The 25,863-nt window shown below is 37.5% G+C and overlaps 1 protein-coding gene across 8 annotated transcripts in view; it reads right to left on the reverse strand.

The window, feature by feature from the left end:
• PPP2R2C (protein phosphatase 2 regulatory subunit Bgamma) overlaps nucleotides 1-25,863 on the reverse strand; it is a 184,717-nt gene that overhangs the window by 36,659 nt on the left and 122,195 nt on the right. For all 8 annotated transcript variants that reach the window (XM_027457420.3, XM_072037795.1, XM_027457421.3 and 5 more), the window contains 4 exons: nucleotides 17,383-17,480; nucleotides 16,645-16,810; nucleotides 12,494-12,606; nucleotides 10,755-10,932 (listed from right to left, as the gene is read on the reverse strand). In XM_027457420.3, coding sequence (XP_027313221.1) covers nucleotides 10,755-10,932; nucleotides 12,494-12,606; nucleotides 16,645-16,810; nucleotides 17,383-17,480 — 555 coding nt within the window. The remainder of the gene's footprint in view (nucleotides 1-10,754; nucleotides 10,933-12,493; nucleotides 12,607-16,644; nucleotides 16,811-17,382; nucleotides 17,481-25,863) is intronic.

The raw sequence follows: 25,863 nt of genomic DNA on the forward strand, positions 1-25,863 counted from the left end.
TTCTTACTTCCCTATATGCAATTTATTCTTCTACATACCTTGTGGAAATCCTGAGTGCAGCAGTATTTATACCATATTGAAGTAAAATTTTAAGTGAATTTATATTTGAAATCAAAGGACTAATTCTCTTTTTGCAGAATCTAGCTACCTAGAAACGTCTTTTAGAGCATAATGCTCTCCCCCTCCCTGCATGTTTGTTATAGAAGTAGTCAAATAAATCTATCTTTAAAAAATCTAGATTTTTCTGAAAAACAGTTATTTTAAAAATAGTAATAAAGGCTTCAATTTAGCATTTATACAGACACTTCTGCATGCAAGCATCTTTGCGCTGCCAAGAAATCCCTGAAAATCAGCAATGTGAAAATGAAAATGAGGAAGAGATTCAGTTCTCATGAGAATCTCCAGAGTGAAAGTTTTCAAAATCATCTCTATTAAATTATATGACACCTATTAAAACCTTTTGGCAGGAGTATTAGCTAGTTGCTTAATCTATGTGAAAGGATTTACAAAAATGCCCATCAGCTTTGTCTCTAGGCACTGCAGAGAAATATGGATTCTGGAAGTTTGAAACATGCAGGTTATCTCTGAGGCAAAGGAGTTCGATATTCAGAGCTGTCTGTTTGTTTGCTTGATCTCTTTTCAGAACATTGATTCCAGACAAGCCACATAACTACTCACTATGAAAACAGTCACAATAGACTTAGCCTTAACTCTGGTCCTGTCACTTTGTTTAAATTAACATGACTTTTATTTACAAGAGCATTTTTGTTCCAAAGGCCCTAAAAGTGAACTCCCTAAACGGAAAGTATCGTAATTTCATATGTAATGGCACCACTTCAGTGCAATCCTTCCCAGTGCGTATTATGATAGTAGATGAAAAATTGAAATGTCTGTATTAATAAGAAGTACCCCAGCTACCTCAATAGCAAAAAAAAACAAAAACAAAAACAAAACCAAAAACAAACAAACAAAAAAAAACTTCCAGGGCCTCAGGTTTTAAAGACTCAGAGCACTGAGGTACAGACTACGTGGCTTTCAATAACTCAGATGACTGCGTGGGCATTTTTGTTATCTCTCCATTCTTCTGTGGAATGCTTTTCAAGTTAAAAGATTTTAGCTGATGAACACAGCAAGTTACATTTTCTTCTTTATATTAATACTCCACAAAAGACTGTGCTTTGCAAGGTTAATTTCAAGTCCAAACTCACAAGGGAATGAGAATAATTAGACACATTTAAAAGAATTCTCCCCTCTGGCAGAGCTGATTGAATTATTTATACATTATCTTTTCATATAATTGTACCTGGAACTGTGTAAATGTTTTTTTTCTCTCTCTAACTTTCAATAAATTCATAATACGTGTTTTTCAGGTTGGACACACCGCCTGCACCCATGACAATAGAGAATGGTTCATTTTAAAAATGCTTCAGTGAGACATTAATCCAGGAGGAAACAGAAGCATGCAATTTAAAATCTTCCACATTGACACCGTACTGATTAAAACTGATCTGAAGAAATAAAATTAGCAGGACAATAAATCTTGGACTGAATCTTGTTACCCACTTCCACAGAAATAACTTCATTGACTGCAGTCATGTTATGCTAAATGTGAGTGCTACTTAGCTGAGTATCATTTCTGTGATGAGACCTTTTTGCTGCAATTTAATACTCTTACTATGGTTTCTAAGTCCCTCTCTGCTGAAGGATCTCAGATTCCAGATAAAACCTGAAAAATCTCATGGCATAAACTGCTAGGGTGAAAAAATCTGTCTGATGATGTTAACATCAATTTCATCTCTTCTAAGTGCTGTTTCTCTCTCCAACAGTAACGAACTTGAGAAAGCTTGAGGTCATGGGATTTTAAATGGCATTTCTGGTGCAAAATGGATATTTGTTTGCTACAAGCAGAAGAACAGTCCCAAGTAGACTGGAAAGCAATTAACTCTGTGGAGATCTGTGAAAAGATATCTTTGTACCTATTGTAAAATTCCAAGTGTCCTTTATAGTTGTGTCACCTTTATCACTCTACAAATATACCAACACAGTGAAATCCTAGTGCTGTTCTTTAGTGCACTATTAAAGGGTTCTGACATGGCTTTTATGGGCTCAGGATTTCACGCTATGCTTTATCATCTGCTGCAACTCCAGACAATTTTCTTTTTTGTTTTTTTGCAATTCCTTGTATGGTTCTAAAAACCAAGTTTATTTTAATGCCGCTGGCTATGTTTTTCCTTACCTCTGCAGCAACTACATAATGGGTACGCATCTTTATTTGGGGACAACTGCATTAGAGAAGATGGAGGTCTAGATAAAGGAGAAATCCATTAAAAGGATAACTGAATCACATACTTATTCATTCAAATAGTGTGTGGACAGGAGTGATAAGTAAGAAAATTAGGTATTCTGATTAACAAATTAATATTTTTATTAAACAATAAATCTGCAGTGCAGTAATTATCCCAAGGCTATAGCTATGCTCAAATCACTTTAAATTAACTTCTTTAAAAACAATTCCAGAAAAAGGAAAAGACTCATCATTGCCAAGAATGCAAAGGCCTCAGCTATAATTAGTTTTTCACAGTCAGGCTCAACTCTTTCGATTTGTGTATTTTTGGAGGACAGCTAGATAGGGAATATTTTCATAGTTCTATCCCATGCCCTGAAGACACTGATATCTGATCCTCCAGCCATGTATTGTTTGCTTTCACTACAATGAACATTTCAGCAGTCTGGCAGAATGGTCTCAGACAGTGATTCGATGCTAAAATACTGTTTAACTAGCACTGATCTCTCACCTTTAGCTATCAGATGTGATTTTTCATCCAATTCTGTCTGACTGGCAGATAGTCAAATTCTTGAGATATGAGTCAACTTAAAGTGATGAGAACAGTTAAAATGCAGTAGTTTCTGACAAGCATCATGAGGTAACCTTGGGCAAGAAACAAAATCAAACAAAAGTTTCGAAGACCACTTTTGCAAATTTATTCATCATTTTCATAGCTCTCAGGATCTGGTATCAGAGTCTCCTAAAAGATGAGGAGACTTTACTGTATTTCTTGAAAACAAATCACCCTTAAGGTTCTTGGGGTCACTATTCACACAGCCTTACTGCTTAGAATTATTATCTATTACTTGAATCACTTAAGTTAGTTATAGATAAAGTCCACAATTTGCACAAGATAAAGACAGGACCGTCTTGGCTCTGAAAAGCTTAAACACTGTAATCAATTATGATATTCTACAGTAGATTATGATCATGTTAAAGATAATGCTGTGTCCTTGCGTCGGGCATAGTTTTACCTCAACAGAAGCAGAACCAATTCAATGCCTGTATTCTTCTGAATAACAGTATTGTAGAAGCTACATCTATGTCAGTGGCTATAAGACAAAATCCTTTCAGTGACTTTAGAACTGCAGTTTCCTCCTGGCACTTTACTCTAGTGACACAGCATTTTTCTTACAGATGAATTTGGTGAGAGTTTAGGAAAAGCCCTGTTACTATCAGGATTCTATATGGTTCAGAGATGATAGCAACTTACAGTTATACATACTTAATTTTTCATTAATTTTAGTCTTCAGCTGACACTAAAAACACACATTGTGCGATTTAAATAAAATAATCCCTACTGTATTATTCCTATCAGGCAGCAGAAACACACATCAAGGATTTCCCCAGCTACCACATTTCAAAAAATCCTCGTTTCAGTAGTCTTATGAGATATTTTTTTTTTTAAAGCTTAAAATTCTTCATTTTATGCTATATTTGACTACAGTGGTTATGAAGAACAGGTGCCAGATGCATTGTTTAATTACATACCCATGGAGTCAGTGTGGTCCCCAGTCTAACAGTCAGCGAATTCTTTCCTCTTTTTCTATTCTTCTTAATTATTATTTATCTATTATTACATATCTAATTAGTGTAGACCCCTACAGAATATAAAACAGCTTAAAGAAAAACAGGCTTTATTTGATCATTGATATCTAGTAATATTGCTTAACAGCTCCATTAAAATGATGATAGGGTTTTATTCTAAGTTATTTCTCCAATTTAATCTATATTAAGTCTTTTTATGGTGCATACATAATCTTGATATTGGAACTCTATCTAGCTTTGCTTGTACACCTCAGTGATGTTTGGTATGTAGTTTATATTTCAGCTTAAACAAAATGATTATTGGACTTCATCAAAATCATCACATTTTGCAATGTTAAATTAGGCCTCAAACATATAAAGTAAATGCTGATTGACTCATGAAAAAAAAAAAAGGAAGAGAGGCCAAAGCACATTTCACCATGGCTTTTTTTTTTTTCTCTAAAAAACACTGTTTAAAGTTACTTTAACTCTTACCTTGTCTAACAGAGATTGTCACCTTCCCAACTCTTGTATCTCCTAGGAGGATGCATAAACTTTTGATAGTTGTAAATTCCAGTTCCAACCCCACTGCCATGGGCAGGGACACCTCCCACCAACCCAGGTTGCTCAAAGCCCCATCCAGCTTGGCATTGAACACTTCCAGGGATGGGGCATCCACAGCTTTTCTGGGCAACCTGTGCCACTGCCTCGGCACCTTCACAGTAAAGAATTTCTTCCTTATATCTTATATCTAACTTAAATCTACCCCCTTTAAGTTTAAAACCATTACCCCTTGTCCTATCACTACAATCCCTGACAGAGTCATTCCCTACTGTCAGCTCTTATTTTTACAAGGCCAGTATTACCCCACTGAAAAAAAAAAAAAAAAAAAAAAAAGAAAAAAAGAAAGAAAGAAAGAAAAGAAAGTAAAGAGTACATTACATCAATCCAGAATCTAAGCAGCTTGTTGAAAATAGCTTTTTTTTTCCCTTAGTTAGGAGTGTTTTAATTAGGAGAGCAAAGCAACCATTCCTCAACAGCTACACTCTAAAAGAGCTTGCCAAACTGTACAGATAGCTTGTACATACTGCAATCCTTTCTGCAATCCCCTACTTCTGACTTACAGGTGTGATTTTAGCTTTGCAGACATCTTCACTTTGCCTTTAAAGGAGAGAGACAGAGACAACGCATGTGGGAGAAGGGGGGACTCCAGGAAGTAAAGAATACAAGAACACCACAAATTTGAGGAAAAGCTACTCAAATTTAGCTGGTAGCAACTCTGCTAGAACATGGCTTCCTAGTACAGTATATACCTTTTAAGCCCCTGATGCAGGTGGCAGAAACTTTCTTGATAGAATAGGAAGTACTAAAATATATCATACATTTCTCTCAAAAGAAGAGAAATAACATCTGCAAACTCTCCAAACAGAATGTGTATGCTTGAGGAAAACTGAGCTGGGGTGGGGGCAGGAGCAGGTTCTCATACAGTGAAGGCATTTTTTGTGAGCATGGAAAATGCATTGTGAATACAGCTTGTGCACAGTCATCGCGTCTGAGGAATTTTTATAGAAGCAACCTTATCTCACTCAAGGACATAAACCTGTCGTCTTCCAGTTCCATGAATGCTAAGAGAATACTGCATATTTTTTTTCAGTTTATCATTCAAATGTATAGCACCAAGGCAGGTAACTGGAATTTTGTTAGACTAGATATCTTCCCCAGCCTGTCGGCTGCCCCCAGAGCACGATGTTAATAGCCCCACGTTATACAGGTGAACAAGGGGCTGCCACAAACTTGGTCTCCAACTATGTACTGTGATGTTTTGGTTTTACTGTTTCTTTGCTTTTATTGTTGTTGTTTGCTTTGTAAGTAAATTAAGTTCCCCAAGATACAGTGCCTAACGATCTGACTATCCATGATATGCTTCAAATGCTGGAATATATTAGACTATAAGAAGGCCCTATGGTGATTTGCTAATTAGCTTAACCCTTTTGGGACACAGAAGAAGGAATTTTTTATTAAAACGGGATAACACTGGACTATATTGATCTGACTGAGAAATGAGTATTTTAGTCAAGATGAGTCTCAAGATGAGTACATGCTGGAAACGGTGATGTTGTTTCCATAGCAATGCCATGACAGCCTCCAGAGTGAAATAGTGTGCTACCAGGAAATGAAGGGAGTTCAAGTGCTATGAGCTACACAGTTCTATGAGCGATACAAACACATTCTCATAAAGAATATTTAGTGCAGCTAGATAGTCCAAAGATTGCTGCTGATGTGAAGTAAGCCTTATCAGTATGCTTCCAGCAGTCCTGCTTTCTCATTCACTACACCCAAGATGACTTATCTAAAGGCTTAAGCTATGGGCAACACTGCTATGCCATTTCAGACAGCATTAACAAATACAGCAACCTTTCCCTCACTTCTTTTCCATTGAAGAGTATCATCTATAATTAAGGACAGTGAGACTCACTCTCCATAACACAACCAAACACATAAAACCTTTCAGCAAAGAAAAGCCTTATATGAGTAATTATTTACCAGCTGACCTTCCCCCTTCTTTCCTCTCACCTTCTCTCCGTTGCCTCCTCCTGCCCAAACAATACTGAGCAAATCTGCTTGCAAGTGGGAAGCACCGTACAGAAGTCTTGCATATGCCTCATGAAAATTTACACATCCATAGCACAAAATTCACTTCTCTGCTTTTCACCCCAGATAGTGTTTATGCTAATAAAAAAAGCAAACCAGAAAACAACTAATTGCATTTGATTTGCCTAAGGCTTTATCTAAAGCACATATTCTGGTCAAATTTTGCAAAGCTGAATTAATATATTTTCCAAGGAGGCCAGCAAGAGAATTAACTTAAGATCTGCATTGCTTTGGTTTTTTGTTTCTGAAGAAATAAATAATTCTTAGTGATTTGTAAAACTGCTAGAATGGTTATAAACCAACTGTTCTCAAATAAAATTCTACAAGATAAACTACTTTACGTGAAAAAACCCTAGCATATCACTGCTAATCTGACAGTTTTTCTCCAGCCTTTCCCATGTAATTTTTAAAGATGTTCAAACATGAGCTGAATGTCCAGAAACTCCACCACTGTATTTGTTGTGTCATTGTCACAACCAGCCTCTTGGGTAAACAGATTGCAGTTCATTATATGGAGCAGTGCTGTCTCTGAGGGAAAGTAGAAAGACAAATACGTATCACTGCCAGATCTCTTATCAACAAATGCCACTTCAGACCAAAATATTTTCTATTTAGTGTTCTACATGTAAACATGTACTTCAAGGAATCAAGCCTTGGGCGTAAAATAAATAAATAAATAAATAAAAATGTTTCATTTCCATTTTACATTTAATAAAAAGGTGTGAAGCAAGCATTTTTAAAACTGCTTCAGCCTTCTCCTGCCTGTCCTCCTAGCTGTATAGCAGAAGGCACCAAGCCCAGCAACATTCATTTATAATTTAAACTGTTTACTTGGCAGAATTTTTTCATCTTAATATGTCTAGTCCTAATTGTGACTTGCATGCCCGATGCTTTTACCAGAAGCTAATCTACTTCCAGGAGAGTTTTATGTAACTGGGTTTTCTGTAGGACAGAAAGGCGTTTTCTGTATTGGACAGATTTCAAAACCTAGTAGAAAGCATGCCCCTGCAATTTTACAAGGACTTGCAAGGCACTATTTGGAATAATAATAATAACAGTAATTTATTTTTTATATATTTTTTATTTTTATTTATTTTTGTAATGTGAAAAAAGTTGTGAGGCATTGGAATGGGCTGCCCAGGGAAGTGGTGGAGTCACCATCCCTGAAGGTCTTTAAAAGATGTTTAGATATTGAACTTAGCGATATGGTTTAGTGGAGGACTTGTTAGTGTTAGGTCAGAGGTTGGACTCAATGATCTTGAGGTCTCTTACAACCTAGACAATTCTGTGATTCTGTGATATCTGATACATGTTTACCTTACTCATTCCCTTCTTCCAGTTATTTTGATTGTCCAGTAATCCCTTGCTATGAGCAATACTCTGTACCTATTAGTTTGGCATGCCTACCTTAACTTTTTTGTTTGTCAAAGAGTTAAGTAAAAGTAATCTGCCTGTTGCTCTGGGTCAGACAACAGAGTACAGGTACAACCTCTACTGTCTGAAGCAGAAGTGAATACAGTCTGTTTAAGTCAAACTACACTCATGAATACGTGGTATCCAGGCACAAAAGTCAATCTGCTGCCACTATGGCCAATATAGCAAATACAGTTTGCCCCCTAATATTAACCATCTCTTTATCAAATATTCTCTCCTACTGCTGTCTAAACTCTCTTATGACAATTCTGCCAAGTGCTTTTTCACATGTACCAACAAGAAGCAGCAAGACCTGTACCTGAATCCAGCACAGAAATCCAGTTATCCCAAAATTAGCTGCATTACTATCCCAATAGTGTGATGCTACTGCATCAGATACAACAAAATGTTTCCCATCCAAAAACTCAAACATAATCTGAATTTCTCGCTTCATCAGCAGTCCTAAAACATCCTCAAACATCCTGAGAAATTGAACAGGCTACTATAAACTATGCAGTGTTTCAGGAGTTAAATTAAAGATTCAATCACAAACTCTAAAAAACTTACTTATCAGTGTGTATTCTTATCACTAAGTATTCCACAACAGGAATACGCTGATGCTTGAAAAAACAGTCTGCACAGCTGTGGCTGAATACAACAGTTGATCATACAGGAGAAGAAGTAGAAAGATACTAAAAAGTTACTCCATCTCATATATCTTTGGTGTCCATACTGTACCATCAAGACACATCGCAGCAGTTATGATCATAGGACTCTGTTTTCCATCTCTTTGCAGGTATATTGCTAGAATTTAAAGCATCTTTGAAGGCCAAGCACTTTGGAAGACTGCATAAAAATATTTTCATACAAAGAGTAAATGAAATAAAATGTTAATCAGACTACAAAATTTATAGCTTTCACAAGCAATTTCTTTAAACTTTCTTTCTCAGTTTCCTCATCCACAAAACAGCAGACAAATCCATCCCCCTACCAGCCTTTTATCCTTTTGTGAAGACAAACTGATCAATATATATAAATTATTTGAAAATAAAAGCCTCTGCATAAATGCTAAGAATTGTTTACCACCAACACATTCACAAAACTTCTGTTCTAATTGTATCAATACCCCCATAGCAAGTCTTTTATTTTCAAGGATTTACACACACTTGGGGATTAAAAATTCATTTGGGGCTGATATTTCAGTCACTAAGCTCTTAACCATGGGAAATGACTTAATAAAAACTCATGTTGTCCTCATGAACTGTAATAAATATAAATATTATTTTTTTTATGTTGTCAGAAATATTTCTCTTGGCAATCCATACTTTATAAAACGGCTTTTAACACAACATATAAGTATTCTGGAGTGTTATCATATACAGACACACAGAGATTGCTGTGCTTGTTCTGACTCACTGCTCTGCTTTAGAAGAAAGGAAGAAAACACACAGTAGGCACCTACAGAAGTGTCCAGGACAGATACAAGACTGGAGGGTGAAGCTACAGTGAGAAGGATGCTGTCAGAAACCGTGGTGCTACTCCACACAGGTGTGCTGGCAAAAAAATTTCCCACTCTGTTCTCTTCTATGAAATGACAGAAGTGCAGTTGCTTGGATATCAACAGCAGATACTGCTGTGCTTTGAAAGATCACATATAAATTGGTCCAAAACCCAATCTTATTAAAGAAGGCACTATTGAGCTCACTTAATCTAGACAGCTGAAAGACAGAAAAGGACTATCTCCTCAATTTGCTTCCAATTTCACAGTATCTACAATCCTAAAGGGTAAAGGCAACTGTCATTTGACACTGCAAAGGCACAAAAAACATTTGGTTTTTGTTTTTAAGAACACCAATAGTTGTTTGATTTAATGATTTTTTTTTTATATTTTTTTTCACTGTGACTGAAACAGAGTATGGGCCAAGCTCCATAGATAAACAAGCTTATAAAGGAAGAAACATGGAAGACTGCTATGGACAGAAAGAACACCCCTTCATGTTGGAGTTTTCTTTCAGGAATTTGTCCCCAGCAGAACAATTTCCTCTTATCATCTAATATCATATGCCTCCATGGAGAAATAGTCTTCTAATTCCTTTCTAAATACAAAACAAACAAACAAAACAGCAGAAATCACAAAAGGGAGACAATATTCTGAGCTGGCCTCATAACCTATCTCTTGTCTTAGTGGTTCCTTTATGTTCTGCAAAATGCAGAGAATCACTTTTCTTGGTTCCCCTTATTCTGCTCCTCCTGCAAGTCATCCCACTGCAGTGCTGGGGCAGCCTCACAGGTGACTGGAATGATCCCACAACACAGCTTTCAGGACGATGCCAGTGCTTGATACCACAACAACTGCACTAACCCCAAAACACAACTCACATGAAGCAGCTGAGCCTAACCCCCAAACTGTGCACATCTCAGACATAAGGGTTTTGTGAAGAAGGATGATGGAGATCAGGGGACACTGACACAGTAAGGACAGACCTTTCAGAAAAAAAAAAAAAGAAAAAGTGGGGTGGCTCAGCATGAAATATCTTCAGGAAATAATGGTATAAATTATGCCAGTCAGGTGGATAGTTATTTGGTCAGCATCACTTTCCTGTTTACTTGTCATTAACCAACTCCAGGACTGCTATTTTTCACACAGCATTTCCTGAATTTTGCAACCTCTTAGCTTTCTTTTATCATATCTGAGCACTTTCTGTTGCAAACACTGCAGGGCTTCTGATAAGTGTAAGGTTATTTTTTTAAATCTGCAGAAAAAATATTTTAAAATGGGTCTCTTAAGCCCCACTAATGCTATCAACACTGAGAAAAGAACCACAATAAAGGATACTGAAGCTTCTATCCGTGATTGCTAAATGCCAGAGGTTAATCCTGAGATCATCTGCTGACATGTATGTCTCACAGTCACTGTTGACAGATATTGAGTTGACATGATAGGTGTGACCATTAGCAAAGATTCTCCGGGGAGTGACTTCTACCATCAAATCCATAGGTTTCAATACAGGCACCTGCCAAAAAAACAAATCAGAGGAAGAGTATGATTTTAATTTTAATTTTTTTTTTTGCTAGCATGATGAGAGTCTGATGGAGAGCAAGTATTCAAAGATGGTGAAATTATAAAATTTCTCAGTGGTGTATGCAAATTGAATTTCTGTATGGATGAATAGCTGGGCTAGGCCATCCTCGCCAAGGGGAAAGAACAGACACAAGAGCCATGGAGAACCAGGCAGAGTGACAGAAAGCTTGGACCACTGGAAGAGAGGCACTGGCAGCTGCCACAGTGCAGGCCAGTCTCACAGCAAGAGCTAGTGTCCCACATATGCAGGAGGTTGTGGCTCTAGCAAGCAAACAATGAATTCCTAGTATTTGATTTTACTAAAGACTTTGCTGTTTTCTGTAAATCACTTACAGTATTTCTTTTGATATCTCTATCTCATAAAAAAAGACAAGGGACAAAAAGGTTATAATCTCTGCAAAACATAATCACTGAAATCTTATAAAACAAAGATCATTGCACTCTTGTTATTTCCCTGTGTGTCACTTCAGTGTCATGCTTCAATATCTAGACAATGCCAATCTATTCCATGTTGGTAAAACATTAAACACAGACAGGCTGCAAAGCTCAATTAGGACTATTTAATGTGGTTGAATATGCATCAGAAAAAATCTATCATACATCAGTCCACAAGATCATTTAAAGAGGAACACAGAGTTAAAGCTTTGAGTTTAACTTGCTGCTAAAGGAACAAAACAATGGTTCTCTGAATTCTCAGGTTATAAGCAATCCTAAACATTTTTGTTTGCTTAATCATACAGAATAGGTATTTCATTGTATTTGTATTCTATTCATGTAGATCTTCTGACTTTGGAGGTTTTTCTTCACAATAGATAATATTGGTTTGGTTTGGAAGTGGGAGCTGACTGTTTTTAACATGGATGAAATAGCAGCATTTATACAACATAGCCTTCTAGTTATAACCTTTAGCTACTTCCTTTGGAAAAATGCCTGAAATGAATTCAGCCATTGCAGTCTGAGAGCAAAACTCTATTACAACATCATACATGCTTATATGAGCTCCATGACTGCATTCATCAGCAATGCAGAGCCTTGCATTCACTGGAGCACAAACTACTGCAAATCCCACTCTTCAGAAAGGAGATGATTCTTTTATACTACTGTAATCAAGATGAGACTGAACTTTGCTGTACTATCTAATTCAGTTACTCCGAACGCGGTGAGTACACTCTTTAATATTAAGCAGACTGCTTCCAGCACACGACATTTCAGAATCCCTTGTGAAAATATGTTAAGTCATGTTGAGATAATTTTATAAGGAAAAATAAAACTGATGATAAACTGTTGAAACATTTCTGTCCTGGCCACTATATCATTAAGCAGTTGTGTCTTGAAAAACATGCAATAGATTCAAGTCGGCTAAAACTTCAATGAGAATAATCATATATATACTTATCACTACTTACATATTTAAATCTTTTACTGAATTAGTAAGACATAACTACATTCTTTGTACAGGAACAACTGGATTTTGGACAAAGACAACAGCTTACCTGTAGCGATGTTACTGTAGAAAGATCTTTAAGTTTTCCTTCTTCATCTTTTAAGTTGTACCCCTCTGGTCTCTTATCTCTTTCAGTAATTTTCCATAACTTGATTGTTTTATCTTTAAAAGAAAAGACAGCTTTCTGTCAACATAGGAATTCTGAACGTGGTTACTCCCCTTTCACTAACTATTCCTTAAAGAAACTTCTGCACCTTGTCTCAGCCAAGTCTCACACTAAAACAGTCCGTGTCCCTAAATCTTGCACATCCAACCAATGTTGCTAACGGAAAAAATACTCATAAAGAAAATCCCATGCCCTCAAGTGAGTCTGAGGGTTCTGTTGGCTGACAGACCCTGCAGAGCACATGTGTATCCAACTCAGCAGTTTGCAGGTGGAATGGACCAAAACCACTCATAGCTCACTGCTGAAGGTCAGTCTTGACAATTTGACTATGCAAGGAAACAATCCAGATACTAAAGCCAGTTTTCCAAGTTGCTTCTTAACTATATAAGAAGAAAGACCAATGATACCTGCCTGGCCTGTTGTGGGAGTGGGCCGTGATGCATTGGTACAACATCATGAGTTCCAGCAAAGAAAACATTGTGTGAAATAAAAAAAAAAATGCCCTCCTAACAAGGGAAAGCAGCAGAAATAACTGATTAAACAAACAAACAAACAAACAAACAAAACAAAGAGAAATGTATTGCAAGGGTAAGAGAGAAAAGTGGGTTACAAATAAAAAAAAATAAATAATCTCAGAGAATGGAACAAAACCTAAGTTCACCCTTCCCTTTTGATGATGGATATGATCATGAAGCATGATGACAGAATAAGGATGCCTCTTATTTAGCAAAGAGTTTATGAAGCCAACAATTAGAAGTTTAAAACATTTCAGATGCAGTTGCTCCTCAGTTTGTAGCTGCAGATTTCCCTGATACTGTATACTCCCAATTTAGCCAGCCATGCACCCAACCTGCCAACCCTAGGCAGAAAAATAAATGCCAACTCTTCCCCTGAAAAAAAATAAATAAATACCACTAAGAAGGAAAAAAAAAAAAAAAAGACCTTTTATCAGTTGTTTCATTCATCTATTCATGGAGCAGCCAAAGGCTTTTCAAAGCTTCTGCACTTCAGATGCCACCACAGACTTTGCTAACCTCCATTCCTGCATCATTTGTCATTTTGTCCCCTTTCCTTCCTTCACGTGTTTCACCAAAATACTTTCCCCAGTGTGGGTGATCCAAATACATCTTTTAAATGCTAGTACAAATTATTTTAAACGCAGTATATATGAATACACAAATCACTTCTCATTTCTATAGCAATTTCAACTTCAACTTTGACCATTTTTTATTTTAAAAATCAATCAATTGCTCCACTGTTCTGAGTGTTTTTACCATTAGACATCTCCCAAAGATATTGATATGCTAATTTTCAAGCAACAAAAATAGTACAGTTGATCAATCTACAGAACAAGAGGCTATTTCAAGTTGCAGCTGAAGAGCTCCATTTAAATGTTCAACACATTTGTATCAGTCACATTGATTACTAAAAATATATATAGGCTACATCATATACTTCTATTACATTACATATTTCTATTTAGTGCTTTTCTGCTTATCTAGTCTAATGTTTATAAATTCAGCATTTATAAAATAAATAAGAAAAATGCAAAGTGTATTTTCCAATGTTGGACTTGACTGTTATTGATAAACCCACCCCTTTCCCAAGGGAAAACTGGCTTTTAGTGGTTATGGATATCATGTGTTGGTTTTCTTCTCTTTCATCTGCCTTCTGGACTTCAAAAACTCCCTAGAAATTTTAAGCATGCTTATGTTTTGCAAAATATAGAAATATCTTTGTGAGGTTCAGTATTCCTTCAGTCTCTAGGGTGCTGTGAAGTTTAAATTAATTAACGTCTGGTAAGAAGTCTGAAATCCTCAGATGAAAGGATCTGTATGGGTCACATGCTGATCTACCCAAGGAACCAATACTTTCTGGTACAAAAGATACCAATGAATCTTAATAATTTACTATTACACTACAAAATTAGTTCAGTTTACAATGCAAAGCAGGAATTTGCTAACTGTGAGCACTGCAAATCCACAGTGGCATTTGAAAGCCTTGGTGGCTTCCCTCTGCCTCCATTAATTAAGATGCTGCAGTCAAAGCTTAGCTGATAACTTGTTGGTAACATGTGAACTAGAAAGGAACCAAGATCCCCTCTGATAGAGAGGTGACGTGCAGGAATGGACGAAACATCTCCTTAGAAGGATGGAAACATATTTGTGCAGGTGCAGACCTGTCTTGTTCTGTTAAAGTTTTATAGGATGCTGCTTCACAGTTCTCATTTTTTTCTGACCAAAACTGTGCTTAAGATCCTAAACTAGAAGAACGCTATGACTTCAAAAGCTGCATTAAAATACTAGGCCTAGAAATAGGTAAATATAAGGCAGTACTCCAGGTGTTTCTACAAGTGGCCCAGTGAGAGCATGTATAGCACAAAATGCCTTTGTTCTCTACAAGTTAGGGAAAATTCTATTATCCCCCATTATAGGTATGGAATTGATATGCACTGTAAATAAATTCTCACAGAAAGAGATAGAGACAGCAAGGAGTTTAACACGGGCCTTCTGTATCCTAAAGCTAAAACTATTTTCACGATTGTGCCATGAGATGAAACTTCAGACTTCCGCCTTACTATGCCTGGACACTAGGAATCTTCCTTGACAAAGAAAAACATTTGCAATCCAAAGCCAACTTCCACAGGCTATGCCCATGGCACCACTTCTTTACTCCTCACCATAAAGAGGTCAGCCAGGATGCTCCAGAATTAGGAAGAAGGGAAAATAGAGGGCAAAGCATTTTGCTAGATCTAAGGCTGGCAGCTGGATTGCAACAGTGATTATTCCTTCCGTTCTCCCCTTCCACCTTAATATTGATCAGAAATTTGATATAAAGGTCCACTAGACAAACTGTAAATGTAGCATAGCTGAGGACTATGGTGTATTGCTCAGCATTTCCAAAAACAAGCTTTAAAATGAAAATGTTTTAATAATCTGCTCTTGCATCAAGAACTTGGAAGATGAATTTCTTAAAGTTATCTGAAGTGGAGGGATATTTCAAAGAAGGGAAAAGTGCAGAAGTAAACTCCCAGACTCCATAATTAGCTGAATTAAGTTATCACAAATCAGCAGACACCTTGTCTTTGAAATATTGCAGCAGTGCCCCCCAAAAAGTAAAAGGCAACTTTAAGGAAACATAAAATGATACACTATCTACCATGAATTAATGTAAATACTATTTAGTGCTATAAATTTTAACTAGAAGTAATTATTTTGCTCTAAAACATTAACTCCCAAAGGTGAGATTACACTATTTTTCTATCGGCAATTTCCAGTTATGCTCAGACATTAAAAAAAAAATCATTTCTGATTACAATGTGATTTAAAGATTTAAAGATAAGATTTAAAATTGGATATTTTTGTCTCATGCATCACCAGCAATAATAACAGTTGTGGGTGTCCAAATCTTTCCTAAATGATACCTGTGCACATTAGGATCCATTCAGGTTCTTTCCCCTGTAATATCTGCATATCCCTCTTAGCAGTAATACTGCATTTCTTAATCAATAGGCCTTAAGTATGTGAAAAGATGAGTCAGTATCAATATCTTGTTATTATTCCTACTGTCTTCCAAAGACTGTGTAACTCTTTAGAACTTAAATAAACCATTCTGATGATAATGAATGAAAAAGAAATTCATTTCTCTCACCTGCATTCATTTACACATCTACAAAGAATAAAAGTTATGACAAATACAGCAGACAAAATTCTAAATCCCCAGTGAAACACAGCTGCTGAGTAAGGGGATGCCTTTGTTACAGAATTAATTTCTGGATAGTAATACACACAAAGAGCAGAAATGGATAGCACTCTAAATGTCTATACATAGTCAAAAGGAAAAAAAATGTGACTATGAATAAAATGAATAAATAAGAGATATCAGAGTCAGCATGACAGTCTCAGTAAACTCTGAAACAGGAAATTACTAAAACAGTAGATTAAAATGAACACAGAATGGAAATATATACAGTCAGCTCTAAAATATACAAGAACAAAAGGCCAGTATGTCTTACATACTCTCTTCTATCTTACCATTTGTTGATAAAAGTGAGTGAGCTGCATTTTGCTGTGGTAACCACTTGATCTTGTTTATTTTTTCTTCTATCTCCAAGCTCTTCAAATAATCAAATTCAGGTTCATGGCTCTGGAAAGTGCTGTAAACATTGTACTCCCCCTGATTGTAAGGCTCATTTTTACTCTATGGAGAATAAGAACAACAAAAACATGTGTTTTATAATGACAATATATTATCTCCAGCTCTTGGGGAAGATGTATAAGCAGCCTTATAAATTTAAAAGTATTGAAAGTATAATTTAATTTCTCATTTAAAACAAGATTGACAGATTTGTTTCTACAGGAATGAAATTTCCCGTAAGTACTGAAGCAACATTTAATAAAAGACAGAATTTTTGAAGAAATGTCAATTATTCAGTAAAGCCTTGTACAAAAGATACTGCAGATGGACTGAATTTAAAACCGAAGCAGAAAAGGTAACACAGGACAAACATTGTTTTAAATGGCACAGTTCCATCAAACAGGCAAAAGTGATTAAAACAATATTTAAGTAAAAGAAAAATCACCATCTTTCTTCTTAGCTTAGAATTTTGGAGCTAACTTCTGAAGAAAAGACCCTTACCCTCTTTCACTTCCTCACCAAAGAGATGATATTCTGTTTACTCAATCTTGAAATTATAAAACAGATTTTTCAGTTAGATTGATTTAAAATATTAAAAATTAAAACTAGTTTTAACAAGCTGTTAACTCACATACCTCAGGTTCCCTTTGGAATATAACAACCCGACCCCCCTTGTCACCAGTAGCCAGCAGTTCTCCAGTGTGGTTGAACTCAACTGTAGAAATAATATCAGCTGGAAGGGAAAAAAGAAAGAAAAAGGCAAATTTCAGAGTGCTGCTAAAACACAAAGCCATTAGAAATATCACGCACTTCACAAAAATGCAACAAATGAAAGATTTGGAGGGATACAGATGAATTCACCAGCAAGGCACTAATGCAAACAGGCTGCATGCCGCTAGAACCTGAGGTTGCCACACAATGAAACAAGTGCAAACATAACGAGGCAAACTTGTGTTTCCAGCACATCTGTAGTTTGGAGTGGAGGAGATATCTGGAGAGGATATGACTGAGGAAGAGCAAACTCAGACTGCTACAAAGCTTTTTTCACTACCGGAGATAGCAGACAGCACTGGCTTCCTGCTGTTTTCACCAACTTCAAAGCTCATTCCTATTGCTTGTGTTATTTATTCTTCACCCTTTCTGAGGGTTTTATTAAAACCCTGAGCACTGGTTTCCTCTACCATGTATCTGAGCCAAAAGTGCAAAAGCAAAGCACACATGGCTTGTCCTGCCACAGAGGAACCGCTCACTATGCCAGGCTGCCAACAACCCATCCAAATCCGAGTTTTCAGTAAATCATTTCAGCACCATAAAAAATGTGTCATCAGAAGATAAAAAGATTGCAGTCTCTTCATTTTCTAATTTTCAACAATTCTCCTTCCCTAAGTAATTGCATCAGCTTATACAAGAAACCTCATCAAAACCTGAGGCCAATCTCGAGCACAAAATACTAAACATCAGCATGAGAAGGGAGAAAGAGACGACAGGAGCAAAAGAACTGGTTCTTCTGCTTGTATGACAGCAAATGCTAGAATCATAATCCACAGTTAATCCTACACTATTAGCATAATTTAAATTAAAATGCCTAGTGCAATAGTAAATTAAGAAGCCATCGTATATACAATCACAGACAAACGCAGGGTATTACTCAGAGACTGCATGTATGAATCCTCTATAATGATCGGTATTCACTCATCAGAAACACGGGCCACATTTTGAGAAGTGTCAGTAGTTAGCAGCTTCCCTTTAGGCATTAAAAGCTATGGTTTTCAAACGTGTTCGTCATCCATCAGTTTATACCGAGAACAATGGGGCTGCAAGTGGGCTAAGCGCTTCTGAAAACCTAGCCCCAAATGAGTTCACTAAAATTCAAAAGATTTGAAAAAACAAGTGGATGTACCATTTATTTGATACATTTTATGAATTGAAAACATCTGCTCCTATTATTCTCTTAATAAACCAGTAGTTGAGCATTAGAAAGCTTCTGTTGCCAGTAGCTCTCGTCAGCAACACAGCTTCCCAAAAGCCAGATTCCTACTGGAAGGTTTTTCAACAATTCACCATCTAGAGATGGAAAACCTTACGCTAATAATGACAAAGACATATCTCTTTCAATCTTTTTAAGAATTCTGTATCATTAAATTCTCTTTGAGTAAGAAAAAAGTTCATCTTTTTTATTCTTTTTTACCCATACACCACATATGTAAAGAAGGGAGAGGGAATCATAAAGTATGTATGTGACTTTCATTTTTTGCTGAATAAAATGCATGGATGTGTAGTGTTTGAGAGAAATGGAACTTGACGACTTACAAAATCTGGGGCCTGAACACAAAGCTTCCCAGAGTTATTGGCCTTTGATTTATATGTGGACCTCCACAGGCTGTACTTTCAAGTAATTGCCCCAAATGCCCTTGTCCCATTAGAGTACAGGAAGAGTAGAGAGGCTGGTGATGCTCTGGGGCTCGGGAAAGGTTGGACTGGATCTAAAAAATTGCATTTTTTTAAACATAAAATGCCTAATAAACTTTTATGGCATGTAAAATTTACTCATATAAAAATACTCATGTATATTTACTCATATTCCAGTGAAAGAATATTTCTAGGTTATTTTGCTCTTGTCATGCTAAATTCATACCAATGGAAGGTGTGGGTAATCAGAGGGGAGGAACACAATATATATAATATACGTATTTGTGTGTATGCTCAGGCATATGTAAGCATACAAGATTTTCACAACAGGTCACAAAAGAAGCAGAAAAGAGAATTGTGTGCAAAAGGAATGAATGGTATTTAAAGTTGGGTGTGCGCATACACTTGCTGCTGGTTTGGAATACCTCCACAATGGCATGGCATGGTCTGTAAGTGGTACAAAATACTACAGAGGGCATCAGCCAATGCCAATGAAATTAACAGGAGTACTTGCACAGACAACGATACCAACTGAACTAGGGTTATAATAAAATATCTCAGCATTTAGTTATTATGCTGTGTTTATTAAAGTATTGTGTGCAGTTAAATGATTACTGTTTAAATAAAAGCAGCTACAGCTTAAGTATCTGTACGCAGTGGGTTGCAGTGTAGTTCTGAGGTAAAAATTCTTTCCCCCTCAAGGTGTTTCTTCCAGAGGCATCCCTTCGTTCTATTAGAGAAGTGAATTCTGAACTGGAAGCTATCTATAGTTTTTAAACTAACTTGTCTTAAGAACAAAAAAAAAAAAAAAAAAAAAAGCAGAACCAGTATTCTGACCTTACATGCTATGCAGCTTGTTGGCAAAAAATTAGCCCTGAATTGGAAAATCACTTTTATTGATCCTGTAAATAACAGCTGAAAACAACAGCCAAAATATCTTCTCCAATCTATCAGTTCAGCAGGCAAGCATTAGTCATGCTGTTTTCATAAAGATTAGCTGGGCTGGCTCTTTCTAAGACAGAAGAGGTAGGAACAGAATCAATCCACAAAGCTATTCATCCCCCTCAGCAGAACATTCCCCTACATATTTGTCAATGCTATAGCAACATAAGCCACTATGGTCACATCCTGCATATTCTTACATTGGAGAACGGCCCCCTGAGAGTACAGAGCAGTTAACTACCAGATTCCACCCTCTCAGGGATATATAAATGCTCCACAATGCAAGAGCTTGTGAATTTGCATGTACAGTAAGCCCTTGACAAGGGATGGCAGAGATGAAAGGCTCTGTTCAGCCTCGTTCGGCACTACACCTTCCATATCTCTGCTGGCAGTGCCACGCTAACAATTAGGATTATCAGAGAGAGAGATAATTTACCTATTAAGAACAATTATGGGTAACCTCAATAGTCAATGGGCAAATGTTTCCAACCAGATTGCAAATCTCCACTTTTATCCTGTATTAATCTCCTCATTCTGTTTGTAAATTACCCGTTTTGTCTATGCAGAAATGCATGTAAATTTGTATTCAAACGTCACAATGCTCAACATTTTCACACTATTAAAAAGCACAGGATAGATATTCATCATGCAGATGCTGACTGCGAAAAGCAAACCAAAAACCTTCAAAAGATGAGAGAACACTCCAGGGAGGTATACACCTGATCATCTGTTCCACATCCTGCCACAGCAAATTTTTCCAGCAGGTATTACAGACTTCATTCCCCAGATCACTTTTACATATTCACAGAAACACAGCACATTGGGAGATTATTCTACAGCCTACACCAACAGGAAGTTTTTTTGTGATCTAGTCTAAAGCATTTCATTCCCTGACTCCTAGTCATCTCTGTCTTTTTGTACCTCATTAACTAATTTCTCTGTAGCTTCACAATTTACAGTCTTTAAGGGTATTTAATGGAGATGTACTGAACAGCCGCTGCTTAGCTGTATATATTCAGCTTTTTTTTTACAGTCTTTTGGACAGAAACCACAAGTAACTCTAATAAAAGCTCAACTGTACTTTTCTGTATGCTGTGTTTAATTAATATTTTCTGCCTTTCTGGGGCCCTTCATTTGAAGGTACTGGTATACTTTATATACATTAATTTTGCTTCAGAAAATTGGGTAGGTAATGAAATTTTCAGAACTATTTCATCCAACACAGAAATGCAGACTTTTGGACAGTGATAGTAAGTTCTGAGGGCAAACAACAGCATGCAGTGGTACAGGGAAAAGATGATCAAAGAATATAATATACAGTTCAATTGCACTATGATCAAGATAGCAAAGTGAAGGATTTGGAACAGGCCAGAACAGTAGAATTAACATCAGTGTTTTTCTCACAAAGGGCTGTGAAATCCTAATGACTGGAATAGGTCGGAACTTCTCCTTTATATCACATCCACCAGAACCAGCATCACAACACAAGGCCTGAGCTGACTGAAGCAGCATCTCTGTCAGTTTTTTGTTGTGTGTGTTCCCGGTGGCTAGAAGGCAATCTTGTAGCCTACGTTATTTCAACCAAGTTCTGACCTGGCCTAACCTTGGCTTGTGAAATCCAATAAGATCACAGCACAATCTGGCATGGCTGCAAGCAATGTTCGGTGATACTGATACAAAAGTCCCTGAGGAGCATAATCTGGAAGAAACAACAAAGAAGCTTGCAACAAAAAGGGATATAAAACAAGAGGACAAATGATAGATAAAAGGTGAGAACTATTACAGTTTCTCATATGTGGGGAGGCCATTAGAATGAGCTGTGTTTTCAGAATTTAGTTTAAACTTGGTCAAAAAAAAAAAAAAAAAAAAAAAATCAGATAAAAAAAATTGGATGGAAAGAGAGACATTATTACTTTTTTTTTTTTTTTTTTTTTAAATCTGAAGTTTCAAAGGTTTCCTCCAGCAGATAGAATACTAGATTATGTTGTTGTATGCAAACCTCAAATGCTTGAGGGTCAGATGGATCCTTCTTTTCCGAAGTAGCTGGCAGAAGGCTTTTTGACAATAGTGAAGTTTCCTACTTGACACAGTAGGCTGTGTAACATGCATTCCTTCTGGATCACAGCACTGTCACACAATCACATGACATGAGAAACTATCCCTCAAAACGCAAGCAAGTACAATGAAAAATTTCATGTCACACTGTCCAGCTTGGCAGCGCTGACACAGCAGAAAGCCAACTCACTCTACTGGAAGACATTTTGTTGATGAACCACCTTACCACCTCTCCAGGTCACCAGAGCAGCATCGGACAAGTTAGTACATAGCCGGGTGGCCATTTGAGAAGGACAGATGTGAGAAAAAGAGCATGCAAATGTGCACAAGACACAGAGAGAAAAAGCATTTGCAGAGCATGAAAAAGGTAACAAAAGAGCATACATGAGAGAGCACATGCAACAGCTTGAGCGTGAAAGAGCACAAGGAAATGTCACAATAGAAGGTAAGAAAGTAGTCTGAAATGAAGGACCTGTCACCGCTTTGCCCTGACATTATTTGTCACCTGGCTAAATCACTCCCTTTACAATTTTTCTTTCTTATTATGGCTTTAAACCTGTATGATGATTTTGCTACAAAATGGTGCTTGCTCTGGATGGGCAATGCAAACACAACATGCAGCTGATTTTGGCCATGGCAAATTCTGAACATAGGTGGTAATAGTGTTTCAGGGATCAGCAAAACAAGGTGATCAATCAGCAGAACAAAGTCCAGAGAAGTGTGTTCGCTGCACTTTGTCATTGTTTTCCTAACTGATGCCTTGCCTGGCTTCATTTCCAGCAAGGACAAATATATCAAGGGCAGTATCCATTTAATCCTGTCAAGCAATAAAAAGTAAGTTTATTGTCAAATATCACCTTGCTTCTTGAGTATAGTAGTTTCCTTCTGATGTGAAATCCAAAACAACAGGTTTCAATGCTGAATAGTTCCTGAAGGGCAGCTTTAAACATGAACATTTCACTTGGGCACAGTAGTACAAAGTAGTAAAAAAAAAAATAAGGGTAGTAAAGATTTCCTAACCTCAAATCCTTACCAGCACTGAGTAAATCTTTTATTTTCACTTTTTTTTTTTTTTTTAATTCTTAATCATCCAGTGTTTGAATTTTAGAAATGCTATGCATACACACCCCAGTGAGCTGCATTTGTCTTGGCTGATCATGATACCACACCAGGTTGGTGCAGAGCTTCACAGGTCTATACATCTCTATAACTTCAAGGACCAAAGAAAGTGCATTCCCTTCCAGAGCCTTTGAATGCGGGTTCAGTGCTCACTCAAACAAACTTATTTAAGAAACTCCAGAAACCAAATGCAAAATTTGACTGGCGAATGACAGGACAGAAAGCAGCACTGAGGAAAGGGATCTGGGGATTTTGGTCAACTGCAAGCTGAATATGAGTCGATAGTGTTCCCTGGCAGCCAGGAGGGCCAACCATATCTTGGGGTGCATCAGGCACAGCATGGCCAGCCGGTCAAGGGAAGGGATTGTCCTGCTCTGCTCTGTGCTGCTGTGGCCTCACCTTGAGTACTGTGTGCGGTTTGAGGCACCACAACATACAAAGGATATAAAACTATTAGAGAGCGTCCAAAGGAGGGCTACAAAGATGATGAGGGGTCTAGAGGGGAAGACGTATGAGAAATGGCTGAGGTCCCTTGGTTTGTTCAGCCCCCAGCAGAGCAAGCCAAGGGGAGGCCTCATGGCAGCCTGCAGCTCCCTCAGGAGGGGAGCAGAGGGGCAGGCGCTGAGCTCTGCTCTCTGGGGACAGCAACAGGACCTAAGGAAATAGCATGGAGCTGGGACAGGGGAGGGTCAGGCTGGGGGTTAGGGAAAGGTTCTGCACCCAGAGGGTGGTCAGGCACTGGGACAGGCTCCCCAAAGCAGTGGTCATGGCACCAAGCCTGATGGAGCTTAAGAAGCATCTGGATAACATTGTCAGACATATGGTCTGATTTTGAGGTAGTCTTTTGGGGACCCAGGAGTTGGACTCGATGATCCTTGTGGGTCTTTCCAACTCAGAATATTCTATGATTCTATAAGCACCTACCACTGTGATTTACATTATTTGTAGCCTTGAGCTTTAATACAGCTTTTTCCTCCAATATTTTTAAAGGTATTTATTTTTAGAGCTTAGAAAATGTTTTCAACAGTTTTTTAATCACATGCTAATTTCTAGTGGTATTTCTCAAATTAGAAAATCAGGAAATGACATGCAACTATTGGAGCACAGTCAATGTGAAAAAAATATTTTTTGCCTACAGCACAAATATGTAAAGCAGATTATCTGGGTTCTGTGCTCTGTGCTAAAAAAGACCACACTGAATACAAGTCACAGATTCAGATTTCAATAAAGTGACCCATGTTTTTATTCCTAATTTAAAATCTCAAAGCCCTTATTTCAGAGGTTCTGGCACCCATCTCCCTCCTGCAGAGTAAAAGGCCTTTCGGATTAGAGAATTGACCTTATGCCTACTAAAGTAAATGGGAAGTTTCCCACTACTTCAGTGATAAATAAGGTCAAGGAACATTTGTCAGATGCAGTGTAGCTGAAAATTAGGGCACAGTTCTTAAAATTCTGGCTACAGTTTACATACACTTCAGTTTCTTCCTGTTCAAGGTGACCTGCTTAGATCAGCAAGACTGCAATGCTTCAGTCATTAGTTCTGCAGAACCCCTAATTAATGTTACTATTTTTCTTAACAAAGTCAGTGAGTGCACTGTTTGTACCTTTATAATCTGAAATACTCAATGGACTGATAAAAAGCTTACCATAATTCCTTTTAATACCTATTTAGGGGCTCTCATATAGTGGCACTGCATCACCCGCAGCACGGTGCTAGAAGAACACCGGCCCTCCGTGTGCTTGCACAAGCAACACTGGGCCTGACTCTGCCTCTGGCAGGCACTTCTGCCACTGGGGATGTCCAAAGCAGCTAAGCCTGGGAACCACTGATCCCTCCATCCTATTCAAACTGAACAAATTGGAAAAACCCACTAGAAAGCCTTTCATCTTTGGTAATTGTAAGCCACTCAGTAACACTGCTTATAGCTGCTATTCTTACAAGCAACACTTCAATAAACCACTGAAGATCAATCTACATTTTATCTCAAAGACATCCAACAAAAAGCTTCCAAACTGCATATCCCCAAAAAGCTTCTCCACAGCTTATACAGTGTAACATATGATAGCAATTTATTCTTCTGAGATTTCTGTAAAAAAAAAAAATAAATAAATAAATAAGTACATCTGGTTGTTCCTTTCTTTCTGTGTTTGCTGTCAAATGAGGCAGGCCTGTGACAGCTAAGGATTCAGCAACAGGCTTAAAACCCTCTGCTTCACCAACATTAGCACAATTAAGAAATGTGCCAGTCTGCTCTTCTTACCAACTAACAGTGAAGGGCAAAAAAGAAAAAAAATTGCCACGGGCATCACATTATGTATTTACAATTTCCAGAGTGGGGTTTAAACTGGTCTTCACAGAGCAAAGCCTGCTTGAGCTGGGAGCTCCTGCTCGGCTCCATGTTATTTCACAGCGAGAAGCTGCACAGCCTGGCTGCCAGCAAAAGACAGATTAGAAATGGTGCTGCCAAGTGCTAAAAACGCTAGGCAACCGGGTTTTACTGAGAGCACAGAAGGACCTTGAACCTAACCCCTTATTTTCAAGCAAACAAATGCCAAAAATGGAAATAGTACAAATTAATGCTAGTTTCACT

This window comes from Anas platyrhynchos, chromosome 4, assembly GCF_047663525.1.
Source record: "Anas platyrhynchos isolate ZD024472 breed Pekin duck chromosome 4, IASCAAS_PekinDuck_T2T, whole genome shotgun sequence".
Classification (NCBI taxonomy): domain Eukaryota; kingdom Metazoa; phylum Chordata; class Aves; order Anseriformes; family Anatidae; genus Anas; species Anas platyrhynchos.